At 40.3% G+C, this 25,185-nt stretch overlaps 1 protein-coding gene across 1 annotated transcript in view; it reads right to left on the bottom strand.

Moving 5' to 3' along the window:
* adamts6 (ADAM metallopeptidase with thrombospondin type 1 motif, 6) overlaps positions 1 to 25,185 on the bottom strand; it is a 75,938-nt gene that overhangs the window by 13,201 nt on the left and 37,552 nt on the right. Inside the window, exons 13-21 of the mRNA XM_015002117.2 lie at positions 23,094 to 23,239; positions 21,599 to 21,662; positions 17,931 to 18,033; positions 16,369 to 16,502; positions 10,013 to 10,136; positions 9,294 to 9,374; positions 5,390 to 5,553; positions 3,339 to 3,477; positions 17 to 146 (exon numbers count right to left, since the gene is read on the bottom strand). Of these exons, the coding sequence (XP_014857603.2) occupies positions 17 to 146; positions 3,339 to 3,477; positions 5,390 to 5,553; positions 9,294 to 9,374; positions 10,013 to 10,136; positions 16,369 to 16,502; positions 17,931 to 18,033; positions 21,599 to 21,662; positions 23,094 to 23,239 (1,085 nt within the window). The remainder of the gene's footprint in view (positions 1 to 16; positions 147 to 3,338; positions 3,478 to 5,389; positions 5,554 to 9,293; positions 9,375 to 10,012; positions 10,137 to 16,368; positions 16,503 to 17,930; positions 18,034 to 21,598; positions 21,663 to 23,093; positions 23,240 to 25,185) is intronic.

The raw sequence follows: 25,185 nt of genomic DNA, 5'->3' as shown, positions 1-25,185 counted from the left end.
CTCAAACGTTACGCACTCTGGAGGACATGGCTCAGGGTTGCAGTCTCTCAGGTTCTCTGGTGGTTTGCTGTCTGGCTCACAGTAGCTGTTCTGCACCACCGAGTTGTCGTCGAGCCTCTTACACACCACCTCCTGCTTCTGGGAGCCTGCAATTGGGAAAACCCCCACCCCCAAAAAAAAACAACAAATCAAAGATCAATACGGCAAGTCGACCCTTCAGATACACGCCAGGCGCCGTGTTTGGGTATTGTTTGTGTTCTGCAGTAGATCCAGACATGTAAATTCCTGGTCCTTTGCGGGATATGTTGGCAGATGGTTTTTACAAAGCAGGGAGCTCTTTACTTTGGCTCCTGCCAGAGAAAACGACGGCTACCGTATCGGTGTCGCACCGTCCACTGTGTGAATGCGTGTGCAAGCATGTGTGTGTGAGTGGCACACATACCTGTGCTGGGTCTGTTTGGACCCTCCAGGGACATATCCGGCGTTAGACTAGTCTGGCAGATGTAATGAGATATGGTTGTGTGTGTGTGTGTGTGTGTGTGTGTGTGTGTGTGTGTGTGTGTGTGTGTGTGTGTGTAGAACAGGAAGTCTATCCATCTGGGTTCTGAGTGAAACACAGTTAAGATGAATAACCCAGGCCGTGTGGTTAAACAGTTTCAGTTGTAATGTGTCAAAAAGTGTTTGTTTTGGACATATTATTGGTTCAGTGACATACTAAATGCCACTTAGTGATTCCTTGAACTAGTTCTATCAAAAGGGACAATGATTAAACCCCATTTTGCTGATTTAAATCCCCGTACGGTCAGAAGACGCATACATTTGGCTCAAGTTACAAAGTTCTGATTTACAATACAAAGTGGAGTTTAGGAAACAGGAAAGCCAAACGTGCTTCCCCACAGAAAAAATAAAAAATAAAATAGCTCTGCTGTCGACTTGGAAATCCTTCCCCAGAATAACCCACAAGCTTACTCAGTCATGCTTTTACAAAATATTACAAACCCAGTCCAGGCCACTTTTGACAACTGCTGCGTAGAAGCGCTATTTATTGTTACATGAGACCCATATCTTTTGAGCTAAAAGCTTTGGGTTTGCTATTCTTGAGGCCACAGGCAGCATTTCACTGTGGTTTCAGACTGAATGTCTGATTTTGTAAGACGGGTCGCATCTCTGCGCAGCACGGCTAAACCAAAAGCTCATTCGCAGAATGAATTTTCATTAGTCTGGATCAAATCAAACATTATAGTCCCTTGCTAGTACACTACATACTATATACAAGAAAACAAGAAGCTGTTTGAGAGCTCTGTTGAGGCTCACATAGAAGATAACAGTTGTTATCTCTTATATCATTTCAATAATCAAATCAAAGCAGTTTCCTCTATATACTGCCAAATTACATCAATGCTAAAAGAAGTTCAATATTATGTATTTTTAAGAAGTACTGGCCCTTTAAAGACATTCCTAATCTCAACATGGCCCAAAATGAAAATGAGTTTGGGACACCTGGACTAAAGTCTAGACCAGAGTCTAGAAGGATGTAATTAATGTTTTTGTCCTTTATCTTTAGGTTGCTTTTGGAGTAATGGTTTCTTCTCCTCTGAGCCGCGTTTCAGGCCATTTCTCTGGCAGCTGCATCAACTTCTTAAGAGAACGTGTTTTTCTTGAATATCTCTGTGAGACAATCCAGGACAGACGGACGGATTACATTTTAGGGAGAAGGGAGCTAAAATGGGGTCATAAAGTCTGATTTTAAAAAAAAATTAGAGTTGGAAAAAGAAATTATTTTGAGATTGAAAGATAATGTTGAAACTGGAAAAAAGGGGGGGAAATACCCTTAAATTAAAAATAAGATTTGAAATTTTAAAAATGTTCATAGAGGATTTTTTTCAGCTTCAGATTTTTTATGTTCCAGTTTCAAACTTTTGTCTCTGTTTTGGTGTGGGGGCGGGGCCTCGGATCCAGGAATCACAAATCACAGCTCACCACAAAAACATCTTGAATCTGAAAAGTAGTTACTAACATTTTGTTTTTTGTTTTCTCAGGTTCAAAATACTTTTTCAGTTGCAAATCTTTAGGATATTTTTTTTCTTCTTTTGGATAAACTTTAAGGCTCCAATTTAGCCCCATAGACACGTTTGCAGGCTTTAGAACACCAATTGTGAAGAACGGGGCGCCAGCATCGTGTTGTGATTTGATGAATAAGGAATTGTTACTCTTTACAAAACAGAATGCTACGAGGAATGAACAATATGTGGAAACATTGAAACAACAACTTTAGACATCAGCCAGGCAGCATTCTCACAGCTACAGAGTGATGGAAGAACAACAAAGTACATTTTTTGAGTGGTTACAACATGGCTGAGCTGAAAATGTGTGTGTGTGAGCAAGACGGCCTATGAAACTGACTCTGCTTCATTAGTTCTGTCAAGAGGAATGGGCCAAAAATGTAATTGAATCATTGGAGGATGTTTAAGGAAGAAACATTTACAAGGCAATACCAGAAATTAAGAAAATGTATGCAAACTTCTACATTTGAAAAGAGAATTTAAAAAAATAAATCACTCTTTGTTCTGGGTTTTAGAAAATGCAAAAATAATTTTAATAATTCTAACTGATCTAAAACAGGCAAAGTTTAGACAAAAAGATGTAAAATGTGCATAAATATGAAGATGCAGGTTGATTCCAGAAACAGGTTGCTAGGTAACAACCTCCACATGGTCCTGATACCAGAACTGATTGGTGTAAAAACACACTAGCTGGGTTTCCTTTGCAAATGTGCACAAAACTTTGTCGATGTTCTGCTAATGTTGAAAAAACACAATTTCACAATTGCAAAAGGAAATGCAATCGGGAAATAATTGCAATTAAAATGACACGTGAGTAAGTTTGTTCAGGAGATAAGTCATAAAAAAGAATGCAACGTCACTATCCTCCTGCCACTTCCTGTCATCATTGTCGTCTTTTCCACCAGTAGAAACATTCAGTTATTGATCACGTGATGTGAGGAGTGTTTCCTCTTCAGTTTTCCGAAATAAACTAATTTTGGTACAGTTTTGACATGCTTCCATTAAGCAACTTTAATTTCGTAATTCCAATTTGTGCACTTTTATGGTCAATGGACACAAATTAGTGAGTCTCATTTCACAAGCATGAATGTAACAAATGCATGATATATATTCATTTTTTCCACCGTTCCAAGATGTTTGATGTGTCAATCAAAACGTAAAAAGTGCAAAAACTACAACATTGAACATTTTACTCATTTTCCGACATTTGGCCCCGACATTCTCTTGCAGCTGAAACGCTTCACATAGGAATACAAACAGTAATCCCAGGCTTACCGCCGGCGCAGGTAGCCGAGCACTCGGACCAGGGCGGGTGGTGCCAGGAGAAGCCCACCTCGTTGTCCCCGCTTCCTGTCCGCTGGATGGGAATGTTGAACCTGTAGTGTATCCCCAGGTTCTCTTCTTGAAGGAGAACCTGCAGCAACAGCAGGGAACAAAAAGATTCACTTAGCATCTCAGACTCGTAGTGGACATTTATTGGAAGTAGAAATGTTTTAGAGAACCAGGAGGGATGAAGTCAGCGGCAGAAAGAAAACGGCTAGTGTTTCTGCTAGCTTAGACCCATCTGGATGAAAAATGTTTGGAGGTGTAAAAAGGTTATTTTTTCGTTAGCTTTGGTCGAGGACCGGCATCCTGCATGTTTGTCCTGCAGGTCAGTGTTCCTCTTAGGCCTCTAACGAGCCATCATCTGATTCAGGTGCGTTAAACCAGGGACAGAACTAAAACACGGAGGATGTTGGCCCTCCAGGACTCACTTTGGGCTCCTCTGACTTAATCTATCACATTGCAAACACTGATAGCCTTCACTGTGTGGCTATCACTGTTTGTCATTAAATGATACAGCATGCAATTAATATCCAATATAGATGTGAAAAGAAAATGATAAATGGTTTTTGAAGTGTTTTTACAAACAAAAACACTTCAAAAAGAATTAGGTCTCTGAGTCACTTAATACCATGTTCAACTTAAAACAGTAAGGTGGGACTTAAAAAAATTCACTTACATTTATTCCTAAGGATTTATTTTAATTAATAAAAATTAAAATATTTTGTTAGTAGTAGCTAGTTTGTTGCGCTAGCTTCCAGTCCCTTCAGATGCTAACACCCGGTCAGACTAGATGGAAAGTGTCTGCAGACATCAATTTTTAAATCTTATCACAGATACTGAACAGGATTGGATTTCTTTCTGTCCACTAATATCCTTTAACAAACATCTGAGGTCTTCACAGAACTGCTGGATCTATATCAAGATCAAACTTCACTTACTGATAAGTTGACTTTTGAAAGATTTTATTTTTGGGATATCAGAGTAAATGGGGCAGACAGAGCTGGGCAATAAATCGATAAGAAGATATAAGGCAACAGACACATGAATAGATTCAACAGAATGATCATTAATTTCAGTGAACTAGAACTGCACAGCATTCTGGGTGATGTAGGCAGAGGAAAGGTGTCAGCCGTTCAACCTCTCACAGCTAGCTAACAAGTGAGTTGGTGGCATCAACTAACTCGCTCTTTGGTTGCCTGGCAACAACTTGTTGAGTAACTTGTGCGGCAGCAGTTTTGAGTTTCGCCACCGTCCCTAATAACTGCTTAAAAAAACATAACAGCAGCAGCAGCAGCAAGGAGTAAAAGGAGAAAATCTGTACAACTCAAAATGAAATGTCATATAAAACAGGCCACCAGGCTGGAAGTTTTTCAAATGTTTAAACTAATCAATAGTTGTCAATATCGACCGATCTGAAAGACTTATGTTTTTCAGCCGTATCACCCAGCCATAGGGGCAGATTAAGAATGCGCAGCACAATATCATAATTACGGTTGTACTGATAACTGGTTTAAACGTGTGTATTACTTTGGTCTATCACATAAAACATATGGAGGTTGTAGCTTGGCAAATGTGGAAAAGCTAAAGGGGCGTGAAAGCACTGTTCATCCTGCTAACAGCACGACAGACACGACAGCTTTACAGTTCATCACCGCACTGTTCCCTTATCGTCACTCAAACGGCAAGAAAATACAGCAATTCACCAACAAACCTAAAGAGAAAGATGGAAGGAAATGACACACCAGCACTGCTGGGTGTAAAATAGTTTATGATCACATTTATTGGAGGTCAAGTGTACTAAAGCAGTGATTTTATAGGAACTACCAAAGATTTTATGAGGAGGAGAAAGAAATGTGTTTTTTGAAAGTTATGAGCACAACTTCAAACTATAATTAGCCAATTCCACGCTCTCCTCCTCTTGTTGTGAAATACAAGGTTGATTTTTTATCACTTTATGCTTTTACAGCTCTGAGTTTGACACCAAAACACAGCTTTCCTACCATAACGGAGAGGTTCTCGGTGGTGGGTCCCAGCGCCTCCAGAGACTCGGGTTCATCGGTGGGTCTCCTGTAGTGGAAGGCCGTCCCGGCGATGTCAAACTTCCTGGGCCAGTCGATGGTCCAAGCTCCGTTGATGTAGTAATCGTCCTCTTCGGATTTTAGAGCTGAGACATTACAAAAAAAAATAAAGGTAAGAAAAAGCATTAGATTTTTTTCTGAAGGTACAGTTCTGGTCTGAAAAGTACATTTGGACTAACAATATATCTGCACACTTAAGACTGAAGTTATTCATACCTCTGGTGTATTTAGGTTTAAAACAGAAGTGTTTTAATTTTACTGACATTTTTCTGCTGATTTGAAGTAAGCAACCTGACTTAGACCTGACAAAGAATCTGTGGAGGGAGCTACAGATTAGGGTGATGGCAAAGAGGATTTATGACTTTAAAGATTTGGAGCTCGTCACCAAATACCAGAGGAAACACTCAAAAACATTATATATATATATATATATATATATATATATATATATATATATATATATATATATATATATATATATATATATATATATATATGCAGAGATGCTAGCTGCTCTTTTCCTGGATGAGCTTCCTCCATGGAGGGAATTTGACTTTGTAATTTAACACCTTGAAATTTGACCTCTGTCTCTTTAAGAAATTCCTCCTCTCTCTGAAACTCCGCCTTCAGGAAGTCATCACAACATGGCTCCTCTATTAACCATATAACAACGTTTTTTACCAGTGTTGAACTTAGAAGTAACTCCTATAATGCGCTGATGCGCAGCTCCAACAGGTGTTTGCTAATTGCTGCTGGCTAGTCTGAAGGAGCTGAGTGGGGGAGTTGCAGGAGGAGGGACTGCTCTGTGAGCCAAAAGCTAAAAAACTTGAAACTGCAGCTTGGCAACACGGTATTTGAAGGGGTGTGAATGAGACTGACATGACACCGTCTAACATGAAGGAGTCTCCATGAATGTTTATGACCGCTGTCATGAAGTGTCATTTGGTAAATAATAACACTTTCAATGGACTTTTCATGCAAATTTTAGTGCAATTTTGCATTTCATGACAACAGTTGTAAACATTCGTGAAGACTCTGTTGTTACATGACAGGTGTTATGTCAGTCTCATGCATACCCCTTCAAATAAAGTGTTACCCTGCAGCTCCAGGCCTGTCTTTGATAATCGTAACATGATATAAAACTCAAAAAAGTTGATTTTACATAATACTGCCCCTTTAATCAAAAATTGATAGGGGCCGAGGGTCAGAAAAAAATCCACAATCAAATCAAACTTGTTCACTGAGTCCTTGGTGTAAACAAAGGCCACATTATGGCAGCCTTGCTGGTAAAGAGCATTCAGGTGGAGCATCATTTTGGACAAGAAAATGTTTAAACTTCAAAATCACGTTTTCTGTGCATCCAAATAAGAAAAACAAACTATGCAGTTACTTAATATTCTGACACTCTGCATCATGTTCTGCAGACTGTCCTCCACAGCTTTTACTTGACAAACAACGCTCCTTAACATACCACAGCCTCCTCCTTTATCTATAAATCCATTTTCAGCACATCTGGCTCTGATCGCGAGCATTGTGATTTTTTTTTTTTTGACCAGCGCAGTCCGCAAATATTCTCCTCCCTCACCATCACCACCACCCTTCACCCGCCACCCGTCTCTGTATTTATGCTTCCTCATGCAGACCTAATAAAACACTGGGGGGAAAAAAATCCAAACTTCTCTAACCAGAGGAGCAGAGAGTCAGGCAACGCTACATAAGAACAATATTATCATTATCAACTGAGGTCACAGATGAAATTCATAACAAAGTTACAAACCGCTCGAACGGGAAAATAATAGCCCCCACCCCCCCACCCAAAAAAGAAAAAAAGAAAAAAAAAGAGCGAGTCTTTAAACTGTGATATATGAACATCATATCCTCGGCGTTCCCGGCGGAGCAGGCAGCTGTCACCACGGCCCTATAAATCTGACGCGGCTCTCCGCTTCAGAGTGTGACTTAAGTCGTCCATCAACGCCGTCCGATATAAATCCAACGCGCTGCCACACGTCTTTCTGTGGTTAATGACAAGACGCGGGGCCGGCTTAATTGAATCCGGTCGTCTGATTGTTTTGCTTCTGATGCTGCCAGGGATGTGAATACTATTTATTTTTTTTGTTTAGTCTGGAACAAAGTGGATGAGTCTGATGCCAAGGTGGTTATTAATAGGATTCAGGGAGATTTTTTTTTTTTCACTTAAGAGAGACTGTGTTTTACGGCTTCGTGTTAAGCAAGAGGAGATTAGATGATGGGATTCTCCAATTTGCTTTTTTCTCTTTAAAAAAAAAGATGTGAGGAAATGTGGATGACACGGACCTAAATATGAAACAGCTTGGGCGTTGCGAACTGCCAAATCATCGCACGGTGGTAAATTAACTCCTCTACACATGAGCAAAAAACTGGACTGTGTGGGGATGTCCTTAAAGTGCTTGAAATTTTGCTTTGCTGCATGTTCGTGTGGGATTTCTTACCTTTAAATTTGAAAGATGTAAAACGTTTGAATACTGCTAAGAGTATTAAATATCTGCAGTGGTCCAGACCTTGGCGGCACGGTTACAACACGTTATTTATTCTCCTGTTTTCTTGTTACCCTTGTATACATTTTTTGCTGCTGTGCTTTGAATTGTGGCCCTTGTTGCCTGACCTAATCTCAGGAGTGGTTCAGAAAAATTTAGATGTTTATTCTTATCATTTTGCACACAAAAAAAAAATCTTAGACGTGTCTGAGGTTTCAAAACTTGCACCGTAGCTTTAAAAAGCAGCCAGAAATGAGGTCGCCTCTGGATTATTTTGGACACAATGCGATCTCAATTAGAAGCATTCACAAAACGTCTGTGGCAAGATCAGAATGGCTCGTTGCTATGGTTGCAATATATCAAGGGCATAATAATCCATCTGTTTCCTGAGATCAAAAAGATTAGGGATCAACATACGATGGTCTCACTGTATGTAGAGATCCCAGCTGGGCAAAGGCACATACACCTCCAAATTGCCCATACAGTGGACCCCTGGTATTCACGGGAAGTAAGGACCACAGCAGAATGTTGGAGACTTCTATGAAACTAAATTGGGGTCATAAAGTTTGTTCAAAACAAAATGAATTTGAGACGGAAACACAAAATGTTTGGAAACTGAAAAAAAATTTACCAGAAAAAAAGGTTGAATCTGAAATTAAGTTTTGAATTATTTTTTTCAGTTTCAATTATTTATTTTTTTTACAGTTTTATGCCATTTTTCAATCTCAATTTTTTCAGTTTTAAATCTTTTTGTTGTCAGTTTCACAGTTTTTTCCTTTTATGTCCCCAATTTAGCTCCACAGACCTGCTAACAGGTGCCAATCAACAGCAAATTCATATATGCAGTGGAAACCATCTTGGCAATAAAGCAGAAGTTAACATCTACAGTCTTTTTTAATTCCACTTTTGGGGTGCAACCAATCAACCAATCAGGTTCAAGGAAGATAAATAGTGAGACAACTGAAGCACACTGGGATGATATTTAAGTGCAGTTGGGTCCCAGAGAAACTGGTGTTAAACTGCTATCTCACTGCTAACATGATTAGCAGTGTCAGTCGTCTCTATAGCTGTGAAGGGGTAGAAAATGCCTAATTTCATCCAAGGTGTCTCATGACTTTTGGCAGAAATTTGTTTTGTATGCGAGTACAGATCATTTTGTCCATGAAGGGAGTTTGTATAATGTTTGGAATATTTTGACAGGAAATTCACTCCATACACAGTCCTTGCTGATTCCAACACATTTTGGAATCTCACACCACTAACTTGTTCTCAATAAGGTTGCAAAGAGGAGCCTATTGCAGTCTGTAACTCACCTATGTAGTTCTTTGACACAGCGACTTCTCTGATCTCGATGTGAACCGAACCTTTTGGGATCTGAACCACCTCCATGTAGCCTGGGAAACCAAAAAAAAAAAAAAAAACGATCATTTGGAGGGACCGTGACTCCCCCTCCCCAACCAACCTCCTCTATGTGACATATTACTCCAGCACAGACGAGACGTAAGGTTACGTCTGAATCTAAGTAGGAGTACATATAGATTAAATTCCAAACCACCCAAAAAGGACAAAGCAACCCTGCAGGAGGACAAAAAGGCTCAGTTTTTATTTTTCCCCCTTTTTCTTTTTTTACTGTCCATCATGCACACGTCATATTTTTAGGTGGTTTACAAGCCATACCATAGAAGGAGAAATATGTTTTCTCCTACTCCTGCTCTCTATAGACAAACCCAGACCGCACTACACCAAGCGGCTGATTCCTGCACTCCCTGATCTAATTAACAGGAAGAAATACGTTTCCATCCCTATCTTGACACAGCTACGGTAATCGTGATAAAGGGAAACAATTACCTTCCCGGTTCCAACCAAGTACAAGACTGGTTTACCAAAAGAGGGCTGAGTCACATCGTGGTCTGAGAAGCAAAGCAGAAAGCGCTATCTCTCTACCGCAGTTCATCAGTGGCGATCTAACACAACTCTGACGTGTCGACCCTCTTCTCCTAAACGTCGGGGCAGGAGGTCAGACATGGTTTACCTCCTCTGGGCAGAGAGTCATTGAAGAGCCCCTCGGTGGCCTCGCAGGTGCTGCCGTCCCCTCCGCACACACGGCAGCGGTCTTCTCTTGCGACCGAGTCCAGGATATTGTCGCAGCCCACATGCTTTGGAGGCAACAGAGGAAGAGAGGCAAAGTCAGGATTGTTAAAACTGATTAAAGGCTGGGATTGTTTCATCACGGCTCACGTTAGCTTTACCTCACGTTTTGTTTGAATTTTCTAATGGATAGATTTAGTTGAGAACAAGCTAGGCTACTCGTATTCAGTCTGACAAAAGGCTTACAAAAACAAATTCAATGTAGTTTATGTGATAGACCAACATAAAGTAGCTCATAACTGTGGAAGGGAGGGAAAAAACATACCAAGGACTATGTGAGCAAATTAGTGGATGGCTAGAAAACCTACTAGGGCTGAAACGATTCCTCGAATGATTCGAGTACCTCGATTACTAAAATTCCTCGAGGAAAATTTACCTGCCTCGAAGCTTCGTTAATTTATGTTTTATTAGTTAGCGCACCGTGTTCCGGCCGGGACTTCATTTGCGTTGCGCGGAGCTCTCACTTCCGCCTCTGAGTTGTTGACAAAAGCTAAGTCTCAGCGGCATAAAGTCCAATCTTCAAGATTGGCCCGTGGGGATTTTATTGATTGATGATAATGCCCGACTTTTTATCGTTTTTGGGGAACCAATAAGCATCCTTAAAATGACTGGGGGATGCCTGGAGTACGGCAGCATTTCTCCTCCGGGGCTGCTGGTTGAAAGCGAACGGCGGGAAGAGCGCTGAGGTGAGCGGATAGCCTGAACAGGGCGGGCGGCTGAGTAGCTGATGCTTACCGTGTAAATGTAGCTTTACCGACGAACCGCACAATAAATTTCATATCCCGGTCTGAAGAAACGGGTGGCGGAGCGCATCGTACATGGCTGGTAGATGAGTTTCTGAGTGTGACCAGTGAAGGTGTCGTAAATATCCCGTATTGCTTCCCCCCGTGTTCGTCCCCCGGTCTAACGGTTCGTCAGTCCGCTGGTCTATTTCCTCCCCTCCACCCCATCTTACGTTCGTTCATTCGCCCTCTCCTCCCACTCCAGGCGGCATTTCCCGTATTTTCAAACCCAAAGCGTGACAGGTTAGGTGGCAAGGTGAGTTTAATTAATCTATTAAACTCACTGAAGATGAATACATAAACTAAAAGCTGGATTGTAGACATTTTTTATAAGCATATTTGTGAGCCTGCCTCTTTGTTATTAAATTCAATATAATTTCAGATTTTTCTATAACTTTTCTTCTGGTTAACTTAGAAAGTGAGCTATTATTGTTACAGGTTAGTTTTCTAAACTACAAAAAAGCAACTGTTAGGGATGCTCAAATATGGAAAATTGGACTGATATTGATATCTGATAGTAACACCGGTATTATGCCAGATTTACCAATATTTCATTTTATAATTTTTTTTATCCGATTACTCGATTAATCGTAAGAATAATCGATAGATTACTCGATTACTAAAATATTCGTTTACAACAGCCCTAAAACCTACGTACAAAAAACAACTCTGCTCTGTTTTTAACATGAATCATTGCTTAAAATTCTGTCCCTGAAGAAATGAATTTGAATCGAACTGAATACACGTCATTTCCGATTTTTTCTCTGATGTGTTCAGGGTTATGTGCAGTGTAAGGTTAGCGGCCCACTTAGCATTTAGCTTGTAGAACAAAATTTTATTTTTTTTGACCCATCTGCCAAAGACCACACAATATCACACAAAATCTCAGAAAATTCAACGAAATCAGTGGTTGCAATGAGATAAAAAATGAGAAGCCTTAAGATGTGTAGATACATTCCAGACATCAGCAGGGTTTAGCTGCTATAGACAGTTATGGGTTGAAAATTGGTAAAAGTTTCAGTCATATACAAAAGTTCAAGTTTTTTAACTAATATGCCAGAGAAACTATTGGAACAACTTTAGTTTTCACTGGCTGTGAGGAGCACAGAGATGCACCTCTCCTATTGTTACTCCACTGCAGGTCAGCTAGCCAAAAGAAGGCTACTACTACTCTTTTCTTTTGTGAAAAAATATAGAAAGTCATGCTGAGGAAACTGAAACATGACCATCTGTCGATCTTATGAAGGTAGTAGTGTTTTAAAAGGGAGATAAAGGCATGTCTGGCAGACAGCCATGCTAATTTAGAAGCTAATGTTAGCTTGCTATAGCAGTATACACGGTAAAGCAGCAACAAGGTATATTCAGTGCAGTTGGAATCGGAAAACTACTACTTTTAGTTGGTGTTTATTTAATGTAGCATCAAAATGTACATAAAAAACAAATAAATCTTAGATATGTTATTTCTTACTTTGAAAGAATAAGGACTGCATATTTATTTGGTTTAAGTAACTTGTTTTGTGTTCTCATGTTTAAATTGTTGCATAGTTATATTGTGTAATACGGTGATTTCTTTCTTCTTTTTTTTTACTCAAGGTTCTGACTTATCTCTTCAGTGGAGTGACTTTACCCTCCCTTATACATGTTTCTAACGCTTTTCTTTCTGGACCAGAGTGAAACAATTTTGCTACTAGCTTAGGTTCTTATTTTTGCAACACTTTTAATGGAGAGCAGCCAGGTCGAGATAGGTTTGTGCAGCGTTTTACGCTTTTTGTAGGCTTGCTGTGTCCTTCTGGCAGAACCGACCCAGCGATTTCTGTTTCCAGGGTTTATGCTACGCTAAGCTAACAGCTGCTGCATATGAGGGAAAGCTAAGCAGGTTTATTGAGAGCTGGCATCAGACTAAGAGAAAATAAATGAACACGGTTCCCTCCTGAAGCTGAAACAGGACGGGCTCATCCAGTGTGGGGGATTTCAGAGGGAAGGATTTGTCCTTTGTTTGTTTATGAAGGAAGTCACCAGAGTACAACAATGCCCTCCACCTTTTATTTAGCCAGTATTCCCACAGCCTCATGGAAATCCACTTCCTCCACTGTTTTAACTCCAGATTCAGACATTTTATACATGTGCTGCAGTATAATAATGAAATCCAGCTGGTGAGTGTTGTTGCTAGAAAGTTAATCTTGACTTTATTCTTTAATGTTCTGATAACACTGACTACACAATAATTCAGCTGACTTCAAAGTCGAAGAGTTTAGTTTTACGGGATTACTTTATGGTTCGATTTGTCACCTGACCTTGGCAGTTTATTGACATCCGGCACCTTGATTTGTCATTCGTTACCTCGGCTTTAAACCATTCCAGTTCCTTTGTGTGTTGTTTTTTAAGCACAATACACGGAAATCAATCAGATTGTGGGGGAGAGCATCAATAGTTCAGCCTTGCCACAGATTCTCAACAGAATTTATGTCAGGACTTTGACTAGGTCGTTCTTACAAACTGCTCTGATCTACACCCCTCTATTATACATTTGTGTTAGTGGAAGATGGAGGAGCACTGATAAATCGGCCCTGGTTTTCTTTATTTTGGAAGATCTACCCCCGGCAAAAGTCTAAGTGACTGTTAGCAAGGTCATGTCTGCTAACAATAGTCACAACACTGTTGCCAATTCAGCGACTTTCTTACTGTGTTTAGCAACATTTCAGACAGACTCATCGGTATCGGACAAAATCATAATCAGCAGGTCAAGTGTTTTAAAAATCGTAATCGGCAATCGGAGAGAAAACTGTAATCGGAGCACCAAAGGTGAAGTTCTGCCTCAGGCTTGAGTCTGTTGTGGCCCCCATCAACTCTGCTGAAACCAAAATCCCATTGCATGATGCTGCCACCACCATGTTTCACAGTGGGGATGTTGTGAGCAGACAGACTCCGTTTTACACCTCAACTAAGCCGTTCCTCAAAAGGGAACTAAACGCAAATGTGTGCCAAACTTTTCAGATTTTTTTTTTTTGTAAAAATGAAGAAAAAAGTAAAATCATTACATACTACTCCTTATTGGGACATAAAATACAAATAATAAGTTAGAATTGCTTTTAATTGTGAAAATTTAAGCAATTTTGAGTTGGAAAAAGAAAGTTCATGAATCAGAACCTCGCAGATAAAAGTGGGACGCAGGATTCAAACTGGAAACAGCTTCTGGCCATCTAACAACACAATGTTGTGTGTGTTTGCGTGTGTGCGTGTGTGTGCGTGTGTGTGTATTTGTTCCACTCTCTTTTTTTATGAGAATCAGATTAAAGTTGTGGGCAGACCCGCTGCATTTCTGTGCCAAGCTAGAATCAAATTGTACGGTCAGGTGGAAGTCAAAGCAAATACTTTAAGTGAGGAACCAAAAAGTTATTTCAGCTGCATCTGGAAGATTACACAGAAAAACCTTCTCCTGCACACACACACACGGACACACACACACAAACACACGGACACACACAAGCCCCACAATGATTTATGCTCATGAAAACAAAGCGAGCACCAGCTGCCAACTCCTTTCAATAAAACCGTATTTTGTCTTGTTATTAAATCGGCCTTTTCAAATATAAAGAAAATCGTTATTCAATAAAAACTGGATTTTTTTTTTTTATGATGTTTTATTTACCATAAAACAATCCAGAGTGAGGCTGCAGGGCCCTGATAAGAGCTCCTCCAGCGTCACTCGATCGCAATCAGAGACTCAAAGACCTGATTGTTCCTCACTGGAGAATAGGTTTTTTTTCTCTTCTCTTTCTCTTTGCTTCGGGAATCGTGTTTATACAATCGGTATCCAGCTGTCAAAGATGACCCAGGAGGAGGAGGGAAAAGCCGAGATAGAGCGACGGCGGAGCATTTTATTTGACAAAATTAAACGGCCAGCGTTTACAATCACAAGAGCGCAAAAGATTACGTGCTATCGGAGCGCGTTCCCAATAAGGCCGTGTGATGAATGCGAACGTCTCTGCTTTCCTTTGAGCTTACTCAGACAAACCGAAGGGAGGGTTTTCTCCTCTTTTCTAGGGAATTAAGTATAATTGTGCAAATGACCATAACTGTAAAATGTTGACTTTTTCCAGAATTATTTAAGAGGGAGGCTGCTGCTGCCTCATGAACAGACCTAAATAATGGCTCTCCTTGTGAGCGCCGCTGTGCCAGGTCATTACTGTTTTCAGGGCTTTGTTTGCGACTCGCTCTCTCCGCCTCTGGCTTGGGCTGAGCTGAGTGAAGAGCAGCACGGCGAGGGTCAATTCTGAGATAAAAGTCAGAATTATTTTTTTGTTTCGTTTTTTTTTTTTTTTTCCAAAAATGCATCAAAAATATAAAATTTTTTGTTCTAGTTTCTAGTGCAAATATCTTAGTGCAGTTGAAACAAGGCAAAACTAATTTCAGTACTACTTTCAATAAGACTCTCCTTATAGATGAGAAGGAGACAAAATCTTCTGGTTGACCTTTGACCTGAGATGTATCAAGTTAGGAATCCAGAACTCAAAGTTTGGTCCAGCAGCAGCGGCTGAAATCATTTTGAGGAATGTCAGGAATTCTGCAGACGTCACTGGTTTCTTGCCAAATCTGTTCACAAAGATATTATATCTAGATTTGTTATACTAAACATTTCAGTCGACCTTGTAAGCCTAATATGCAATAGTAAATGTAATTTGTTATCATATAGTTTCCTTCTGACCCTTATGTAAAAAATAATAAACAGTTATTAGTGATTTATAAGGTGTTTATAGATTGAGTGATAACACACACACACACACATATATATGTATATATATATATATATATATATATATATATAAACTATTTATTAGTCATGTATAAGTATTTTTTGTAACGTGGGACCATTATGTCAACATATAATTATATAATAGCAATGTTAGTAGTGTTTGCTAGGAAATCACTTTACTATATATATTAACTATTTTGCAGTCATATTTTGTAGTAGAAGAGGTTTCTATTATCCTGAACACTATTTTAAAAGTAGTAAAGCAACTTCTCTGTTTTTATTGTTGTACTTTCCCGCTACGTTTGCTAACACACTGTGCGACTCCAGGGGCCTAAGCCCCCCTTGTCTTTAAACCTTAGTGTCACCCCTGGCAATAAGTTCAATCTCTGGATTTAAAAAGCTTTTTCTTTTCCCCTCCTCAGTTTGGGGTGTGAATACTTTTGCAAGCCACTTTTTATTGCTCAAATAATCTCAAACATTTCTTCTTGAAGGCTGTTTGGGTTGCTAGCTAAAGTACTCAAAAACTACCAAGATCAATTTCACAAAAGATCACATCAAATACACATTAATTTATGCACAAATCTAAACGTTAATGTGTTTCTGTATAAAAACAACCACTTAATTGCAGTTTTTCTTTCAGATGTTAGGGTAAATCACCTCGGCATGTGCTCAGCATTCCAGATGAGTGATGCTTGCTCGCCTTACCTTACACTCCCCATTGATGCAGATGTCCAGAGAGTCAGCCTGACATCGGGTGCCGTCGACGACAGCAGGGGAGCGCTCCGTGTAGAAGTTATAGCCCTCCGCCAGGCAGTTGAGCGCGCAGGGCTTCACGCCACCTGGAACACACGGCGAACATATTGTTACCTCCCGCTGAGCCTGCACACGGAGAGAGGTCGGCGTGACCCGAACCCGAGCCGCACGCTGAGCTGCAGCCGGTGTTGACAAAACATAAACGCTGAGAAAATTCAGCAAGCTAAAATCCACTCACCAAAAAAGAAAAAGAACAAAACGTGAAATCCAAAGAGACACAACGACCTGCCAACGACAATTAGCTCACGCTATCCGTTTCTTTTATTATTTTTTTTACATAAACATGAAGCGATGTAGGTCAAGAGGTCAACGGTCGAACTGAACAGCTCTTTTGACAAATGAGATCACATTTGCATTGCAAGAATTTCAAAGACCGACTGGTTCCCAAAATCTCTACTAGTTTAACTCAGACAACTATGTCTCATCTTCTGGTTGACCCGAGATGCATCGAGCGAGGGGTCCAGAACTCCAAGTTTGGTCCAGCAGCAGCGGCTGAAAGGATTCAGAGGAATGCCAGGAACTCTGCAGACATCAAACAGAAGCGACTCTGTTGGTGTGAACGGGGAACAAGGCTCCAGACGGGCCTGCAAGCCGTCAGCGGTGACACGGAGAGGACGACAGGTCTCACTGCTCTGCGCTTCAACAAAACAGGCTGCCTATGCAGTCTGGACAGACTGGATGGGTCTGGGATCCGATTGAAGTATTTGAAATGTTTGAGTAGGTATGGAAAAGGAGAGTAGAGTATTTATAGAGTATGTTTCGTTCCCACTGTCTCCATTCCTTCCATATGTAAAACCTGACCACTGTGGTTCAGTTTATGGATCTTAAAGGAGCCGTATTATGTATTTTCCAGGCACACGGTGTCATTTTATAACAACTATGTTGTTATAGAAATGCTGTATATATCAAATATGACTTAAAAGATTTCTGATTTTGTGATTTAAAGCCTTTAAATTGGCTCTCTGTCTCTTGCTCTTTCTGAAACTCTGCCTTCAGTAAATTATCACAACATATTAACCCTTTAACAACATTTTTACCAGCGTTTCACAGAGAAGCAGCTCCTATAATGAGCTCAGCTGATGTTCCACCAGGTGTTTGCTAATCGCTGCTGGCTAGTCTGAAGGAGCTGAGTGGAGGAGTCGTTAAGGAACGACTCCTCTGTGAGGCGGAAGCTTGGAAGCTGCAGCTCAGAGGACGAACTTCGACCTCGAAGGCGGAGCTAGGTCCACCCAGGTGTTTTGCACAGCTGAATGGTTGCCACGGAGACTAAAGGATTTTTCAAACATGAATGAAAGAGTCAAAGCATCACTCCAGGTGTGTTTTTAAAATACGATGTAAAGCTCAAGAGAGTCAATTTTCCATAATAACGCCCCTTTAAGGGCTGGCTTCAGCCTGTAATTGTTGCTTCTTTCATGAGGATCTTGTGGATAAAAGCGCTGCCGTCGTGAACTCACCCCCAGTGTAAGGCTTCCAGTTGTAATACTTCCCACGGAAAGGCATGTTGTCAAAATCACCACACTGCTTCTCCCTGAAATCCTGAGATCCAGCTGGGCATGCCTGGAAAAAAAAAAGAAAAAGATTTTTTAGTGCTTAGGATTTTAATAATCAAACGCTTAAACATTATTCACTTCTTTTTTATTTTCATGTGATTCAAATCCCAGAGGCATGTTAAGTAAAGATCCATGTTGTATCCTCTCACCCAGTCAACACTAGAGATGACGTTACTTTTAGTCAGAAGAAACGTTAATAAGCTAAAAGATTTATTTAACCAAAATACCCCAAGCGTATGAATAATTTTGGCCTCCTCTGGAAATTCCACTTAAATATGAAGTATTCGCGCTGACGCCAACGCACAGCATTTGTGTCCAAAATGTATTTTATTCATATTTATTATAACTTTCCAATCCTACAATGCATGAAAAGCATAAAAACAGTGATTTTATCTTTTTTTCCCTCCCAAACTCTCCTGAACCAAAGTTTACATAAACACCTTTCGATATCTTTGTTTAAGTTTACCGACGCAGAAGCCGATCATGATAACTCCGTCTCCAGTTCCTCCAGTTCACAGAAATGTGCCAATAAAAACGACAGGATCTCCCACAGACAGCAACAAAGGACAATTTAAAAATAAAATAAAATGCAAAAAAAAATCTGAGCGTCTTCCAGGGTTTCATTATTGACTCAGTGGGAACTGTGGTCCGCAGGCACGTTTCCCTAAAGCTTACTTTTCATTGGGAATTGGTTCTACGATAAATAATTGATCTGATTTAGAAACAGAAACAACACAAACCGCAGTCTGCGCGGGTAAGCGTTCGTATTTTTCACCGAGCCGTCACACACGCGCTCACAGAATTCCCTGGATGGAGATCGGTCGGCGGTATGAAGCAGCGGTCGGGGCCTCTTGTTTGTTTTCCAAAGAAAGCACTCGCCGCTTGCTCGCTGCTGTTATTTATAAAATTTGTGGTTAAACGTCTAGTAGGGCTTAAACTATTTCAATTTTCACCAAGAGGAAAAAAAAAACAATTTCAGAAATAGTTGAACAGAGGTCTCAGATTGCAGCCATCTTAAATATTTGCACAAAGCAAAGCTCTGAAGCTTTCAGAAAATTTTTGGGAATTGATTTTTTTTTTTAAATCAGCTCTGAGACTGTCAGAAGTGTCACTAGCGATACAAAATGTAAAATAAAAGGAGAATAAACGCAGACATACCTGGGAAACAATAAAACCTACTGGCTTGTACTTTTGTTTCCAGGCGATGTTTCAGATTAAGGACGCACCGATTCACGTTTTTCACTTCCGATACCAGTACCGATATCTGAGGTTTAGTATTGGTCAATACCAACCCGACACAGAAAGACAGAGCTGAGTTGACTTAAAATGTTTCTTTTTTTAAACACAGACATAAATGTACTGAATTACAAATTTATTTGATAACTTTCCACCAGCACACCACATTTAAATACACCAATAGCTTAACAAGTTTGGTCAAACATGTAAAAACAAACATTTCAAATGGTTCATAAAGTGCAATTAGGAATTCTACTTTTGATTTAACATATTTAATAAAGCATGACGTAGAATTAGATCTGCCCTTATGGATGGGGTACATTGTCACCAATACCCAATCTAGAATTTTTTTTCAATGTTGGAACCGATACGGATATTAGTATCAGATTGGTGCATCTCTGTTTCAGATAAAAAAGGTTTGATGCCACAACTCATGAAAATTATAAATACATCCAAACCGTTATGTCTTTAGAGTCGTTTTAGAGGTTTGATTATTCTACGTTCTTTGATTAGATCAGTCTTGTTTCTGCTTTATTTTCATTCAGTCCTTATTAGTGTTTCTAGTTATGTTTAATTCTTGTGTCTAGTTATTCCTTTGTTTCTTAGTCTCGTCCCGTTGTTTCCCTGCCCCGTTTTGCTCCTGGATTCCTGGGTTTTTTTCTGCTCTGGCTCCCTGTGAACCTCGGGATTTTTTTCTGTTTTTTCATCATTTCGCGGTCATTAAACATTCCTCATCTACAAGCTGCCTCTGCGTCTCTCCATTTGGGTCCACTTTTAAACTACACATCATGACATAAACCAACCTGGCCTTGTGTGAAATTAGAATCATAGGTGCCCGTCTTGTAAAATTATACATTAGCTATAATTAACCACATTTTCTTGGTTCAATTTCATGAGCAAAACCTTTACAATAAAAAAAAAAAATCACTTAAAGAGAACTTGTATGGAAACATGCAGTGAGTTAAAATATCACACTAAAGTAGACAAAATGCACAAATGAGTGAATTTCCTGCAATAATTTAGTCACTTTTAGGCCTGTCAAACTAAGAAATGTTGCTGGAAAACAGATTGTCCCAGAGGTTATTGCGATAAATGACATTGCGGACCTTGATCTTGGCATATCTACGTGAAAAGGTCCGAAACAATTTTACAAAACTTCCAGCAGCCAGAAATATTCCTTTTAATGAGGAATGGGGTGCAGCGGCTGCTGCCGCCACAGAACCATATTTGGTAAGAGTGCTGCTCTGTTGGTCGTTGGTTTTGTGAGGTTTTGCCATTACCTGGAAGAAACTCTGGATCCCTTTCAGTGCGATCATTGCCCAGATGGCTACCCATCCGAACAAGAACCCATTGTCCTCCAATATCTCCGTCTGGGAGTCAGATCTGTAACACCCTTTGGTTTCTCCCAACTTTTTCCATCTTAGCATAATGAGGACTATGCTGTTAGAAAACTTTGTCTATCGTTGAATGTCACAATCTCACAGTCGTGTGACATAAACCATCCACTCTCAGATCTGATTTAGGTAGAAATGTAAGAAAATCCACTGAGGAAAAGATGAGAAATGTCTTTCTTTTCAAGAGTTTGAGATGATAAATAAATCAAAATAAACTTTGCAGTTGATCAAGATGTATGTAATAAAGAGTCAGGGCCAGCCCAAGCCTTTTTGGGGCCATATAGGCATATTTTCATTTGATGCCCCCCCTCCACCAACATGTCAACACCAGAAGAATCATCATTCTTCAGCTACTCTACTCCAGCTGTGATTAGCATAATTTAATTAGCCAACATCATAACAAGGATTTTACAACAGTTGATGTTAACCTTACAAGAGTAGCAAAAGAAAAAGAAAAAATGCAATTATTTGGATTTTGAAATGCAGAGTGGTATTTAAGTGTACCATAATATTGTCACTATTTGAAAGTATATCAGCTGAGAAACATTGAATTTACAGTAAGAAATTTAGGAAGTTTAACAAACTTCCACCAACAGCAGAAAAAGATTAACTTACTGTGTAACAACTATACAAAATATTATGGAAATAAATTTTTTGCAAGTGTAATGGCTATTACTTTGTGTTATTCACTGTTATTTTAAATATATAGAAATATATATATATAAATTATCATTAAAATAAAATTTAATGATAAAAATGATCGAAAATAACGTTTTCGATCATAATGTCACCTTACTTTCTTTCTATATAACATCAATAACTGAAATTTATCATGACAACAATAAATCCAAATTCTTATCGCGATAAGAAGTTTTCCATGATAAATGATAAACAATACGATAAAGGTCCTCCCTTCAGGTAAATTCATAAAAATGGACTCACGTCGATGTTACAGGATCTGTATCGTTTTCTCTCTCCAAGACAGTACTTGCCTCCTCCAGATGGGCTGAAAGGAACAGGAGATTTGAATGAATGGGGGGAACTAAGAGAGAGGGGGAAAAAAGAAATTGTTAATTTAGCATCTCGAATTACAATTTTTAGGATGCGGCACAAGAGCAAGTGGCTGGACTCCACACACAGACACGTTTTGGTGGCAAAGTCTCTGCCGGGACACAGAAGCGTGTTTGTGTGTGAAAGCGCTGCCGTGCTGAGTCTGCGTTTCATTCATGAAACCCAAGCTCCGCCGAGACCCCTTAAGTGTGACGTGACATTTAGGTTTGGACGAGACGACCGGTCTGTAACTCCAGAACCATTCTCTTCTCAGAGAATCGTTTTTGTTTTTTCCTACCTCCACTCCGTCTTTGAGGGATTTATTTTTCTTCTTTTATCCCTCCTTTCTCCTTCATTAGCCTCTCTTTTTCCTCCATGATTATTTCCACTTCAGTGCAAAAGAGGCTCCTGTAATGAATGTGTTCGAGGCTCCACTGGCTGTGTTTATTCATCCCTCCCCTCCACTTTGCACCGATGCCTGAGCTGTGCTGATTACCATACACAGGTGGTCCACATTACGCTGGTGCCTTCCCTTTCCCACCCTGCTTCCCCCCCCATTTTATTCACCATCTCTTCCTTTTTGTCTTCCCGTGGTGTGGATGATGTAACACCTCTGCTTCCAAAACAACAGAATGCAACAGTGGAAGACGAGTAAAAACCCCCAGATGTCTGCAGGCAGGCCAGGGATGCTCTGGTTGGTCTAAATAAATGTTGTTAAATATAGCAAGAACATTGTTGAGTTGTTAAGAGTGGGTTGACTGTTGCTAACTGTAAACATGCAGAAGTGACCTGGTGGACAGTCAAACCTCTCAGTGCAGAGAAAATAGGACAGCAGTTGATTTTTAGACCTTTGCCAAGGAAAATAAGATCAGTGGATATGATCAGCTTCACATGTAAGTTTTGGCCGATCGCCGAAAATTAAGGAAATCGGGGCGATTAGCTGATTAGCATCTCAGATGCTACCTGAACTACGACACCAAATCCCAGAGGAGTTGAAAAGGAGGCGGGAAGGCAGGACCGATGAGAGACGGAGGAAGTTCAAAACATCTCTTCCATCTATCTGAACAAGCATGGATCGTATCCCCAACTCCAACATCTCTCTGCTCGATGTAAAGCTCAAAAGCTCAAGCTCAAGCTTTATGAAAGCAAATGCTAATAAAACATAAATTGAATGTTGTTTTTTTTTCTCTCACTGTGAATAAGGAATGAATCCACCCCAAAAACATTTCACAGTGTATTTTTCAACAAAAACAGCCTGGTTCCTGTCGCTCTGCTCCCATGTGGATGTGGCGCACATGCAGCAAACGGAGTAGACACAAACACACACTTGTAGGCAGGACCTGGATGTGTGTGTTCGGCTTGCTGTGGCTTACTTTTGCCTACTTACGCTGGGCTGTCACAGTGCCTCATGGAGGAAGACACGCCGCCTCCGCAGGTCCGGCTGCACTCTCCCCACAAGGACCACGGCCCCCAGCCGCCGTCCACGCTCTCGGGCTGGGAGCCGAACGCGACGCACTCTCCCTGGTAACACCACTGGTCATGGAGGGGCGAAAACAAGTAGAGGACAAAACAGGAAGGTTTTGTTAGTATGGAGTTAAATCTGTTATGAAGTAGCAGAGGAACTTGATTAAAATATCAACGAAATAAGCAACATAAAAAAAAACATAAAAACATAACATTAAAAAAATATCAATGAAAACCTGACATCACAACCCCTGTAGTGGCATAACTAAAAAAAAGCTGTTTATTTAAAGCGTATTCATAAAAAACGAAAAACTTTCACCTATTTTATGACTATTTGAAACATTCTAGCTCATGGCTTGACAATTTCTGTGGATGTGTGATGGTTCAGGAAGCAGGAGAGGAACACAAAGAGTGCCAAGTTATTTTTCAGGGGCTAAGCCGGTCAGCGTTAGCGGTGGAGGAGGGGATCAGAAAGTGGGCTTTGTCTCTCCAACTGGGTCAGTGGGTTATTGTCTCGCTGAAAGTGAAACTGAAACGGTCAAGGTGAGGGCTTCGCTAGGGCCACCGTTCTGTTTGTCTGACTCGCTCCATTCATGTGGCGAGGCTCCGTCTAAACAACATCAGCATTAGCAGAGGGAGAGAGGACGAAGGGATCAGTACTCAAAACTTTAGAGTATAATTCATATCCGTGGGTTCGTCTGAAGACAGTAAAAACTCAAAAGCTTGACTCTCTCTTATCCCCTCCAATTGTCTCTTCCTCCAAACTCTCTGCTTCTCTGCTCTTCATACGCTGGAAGAGAAACGGCTGACAATCATATTCCTCCAGCAGGGCAGGCCCCCCCACCCCTATGGTTTCAACCTGGGGCCTCCCTGTGTTGTCCAGGACACCCGTACGTGGGCTGCGGTCCTCAAAGGCTCCAACCAGCTAATGGTAATCACAGGCGACAGCTCGTGACGCTCTCCTATTCTTCCCTTTTGGAGCTCGGACCGTCCGGCCACAATGGCCGCCATAATCCGCGTTAAAACTGTCTCCCCCTAACCTGGCTGGCATAATCAGAGGCCTGATGACCTACAGCTCATCAGGAGAGTGTGTGTGTGTGTGTGTGCGTGTGTGTGAATGGCAGCAGCAACTGGAGGAGAGCATATTTATGGAAAAGAAACCTTGTGGAAGTTGAGATTGGTGAATGTCATCAAACAAATGATCACCAAAAGGGTTAAAGGAAGAAAAGCTGATACGAAAGACCACAGGTCTTAAAAGGTAAGGCATGTATGTCTATGATGCCATGCAAAAGTACATATTTCCCTTGAACTTACTACCAGAAAAACTATTTTATTTCTTCTTGGTGCAGCGCCACCGCAGGTGAGGAGGTGAACAGTGATTTTTTTGCCAGCTTAGATGCATCAACTGTGAAGCTAGCTTTAGGTATGCGGCTTTAAGGATGCTGGGACACAGCGTAAAATGAAACACAAACTAATTCCTCGACTGGTTAACCGTTAGCTGTCTGCAGCTTCCAAGTGGTGCGAAGCTAAATGACTGTTTTCAGTTCTTTCATGAATCTGGACTGCATTTGATCATATTAAAAAAATAAAATCTGAGCTGGAAGATCCCACACTGACTTTAATACGGCTTTGGATATATGAAACCTTAACTTTATCTGTCGAAACACTAAAAGTGGATTTTTAATCCTTTTTTTCATCAGATTTTCAACATCTGGACTGAACTCATTCCTTGTTTGTATCTCTTCAATAACATATTAAATAGACTTTATCTTAATAAACCAAAAGTAAGCTAATTTTATAAAAACTGGGTCTTACATAGTTGCTGTATTTAATAATAAGTAAATATTGTCCAAAACTTTTTGGGGTTTTATCGTCCTCATTTGTTCTCTTTTTTTCTCTCTACTTTTGATAATATAGGTTAAGCAGTGCTTATTGGAATTAGCAAAATGTAATAAAACAGAAACTCTTAATACTTTGTCTTGTACCTAAATAAATGTGTAAGAAGATTTTATTTG

Source organism: Poecilia mexicana, unplaced genomic scaffold (genome assembly GCF_051168715.1).
Source record: "Poecilia mexicana isolate PSO_F unplaced genomic scaffold, ASM5116871v1 scaffold_12, whole genome shotgun sequence".
Classification (NCBI taxonomy): Eukaryota; Metazoa; Chordata; class Actinopteri; order Cyprinodontiformes; family Poeciliidae; genus Poecilia; species Poecilia mexicana.
Note: the sequence above shows the minus strand (reverse complement) of the source record. Positions and strands in the feature narration are given on the sequence as shown.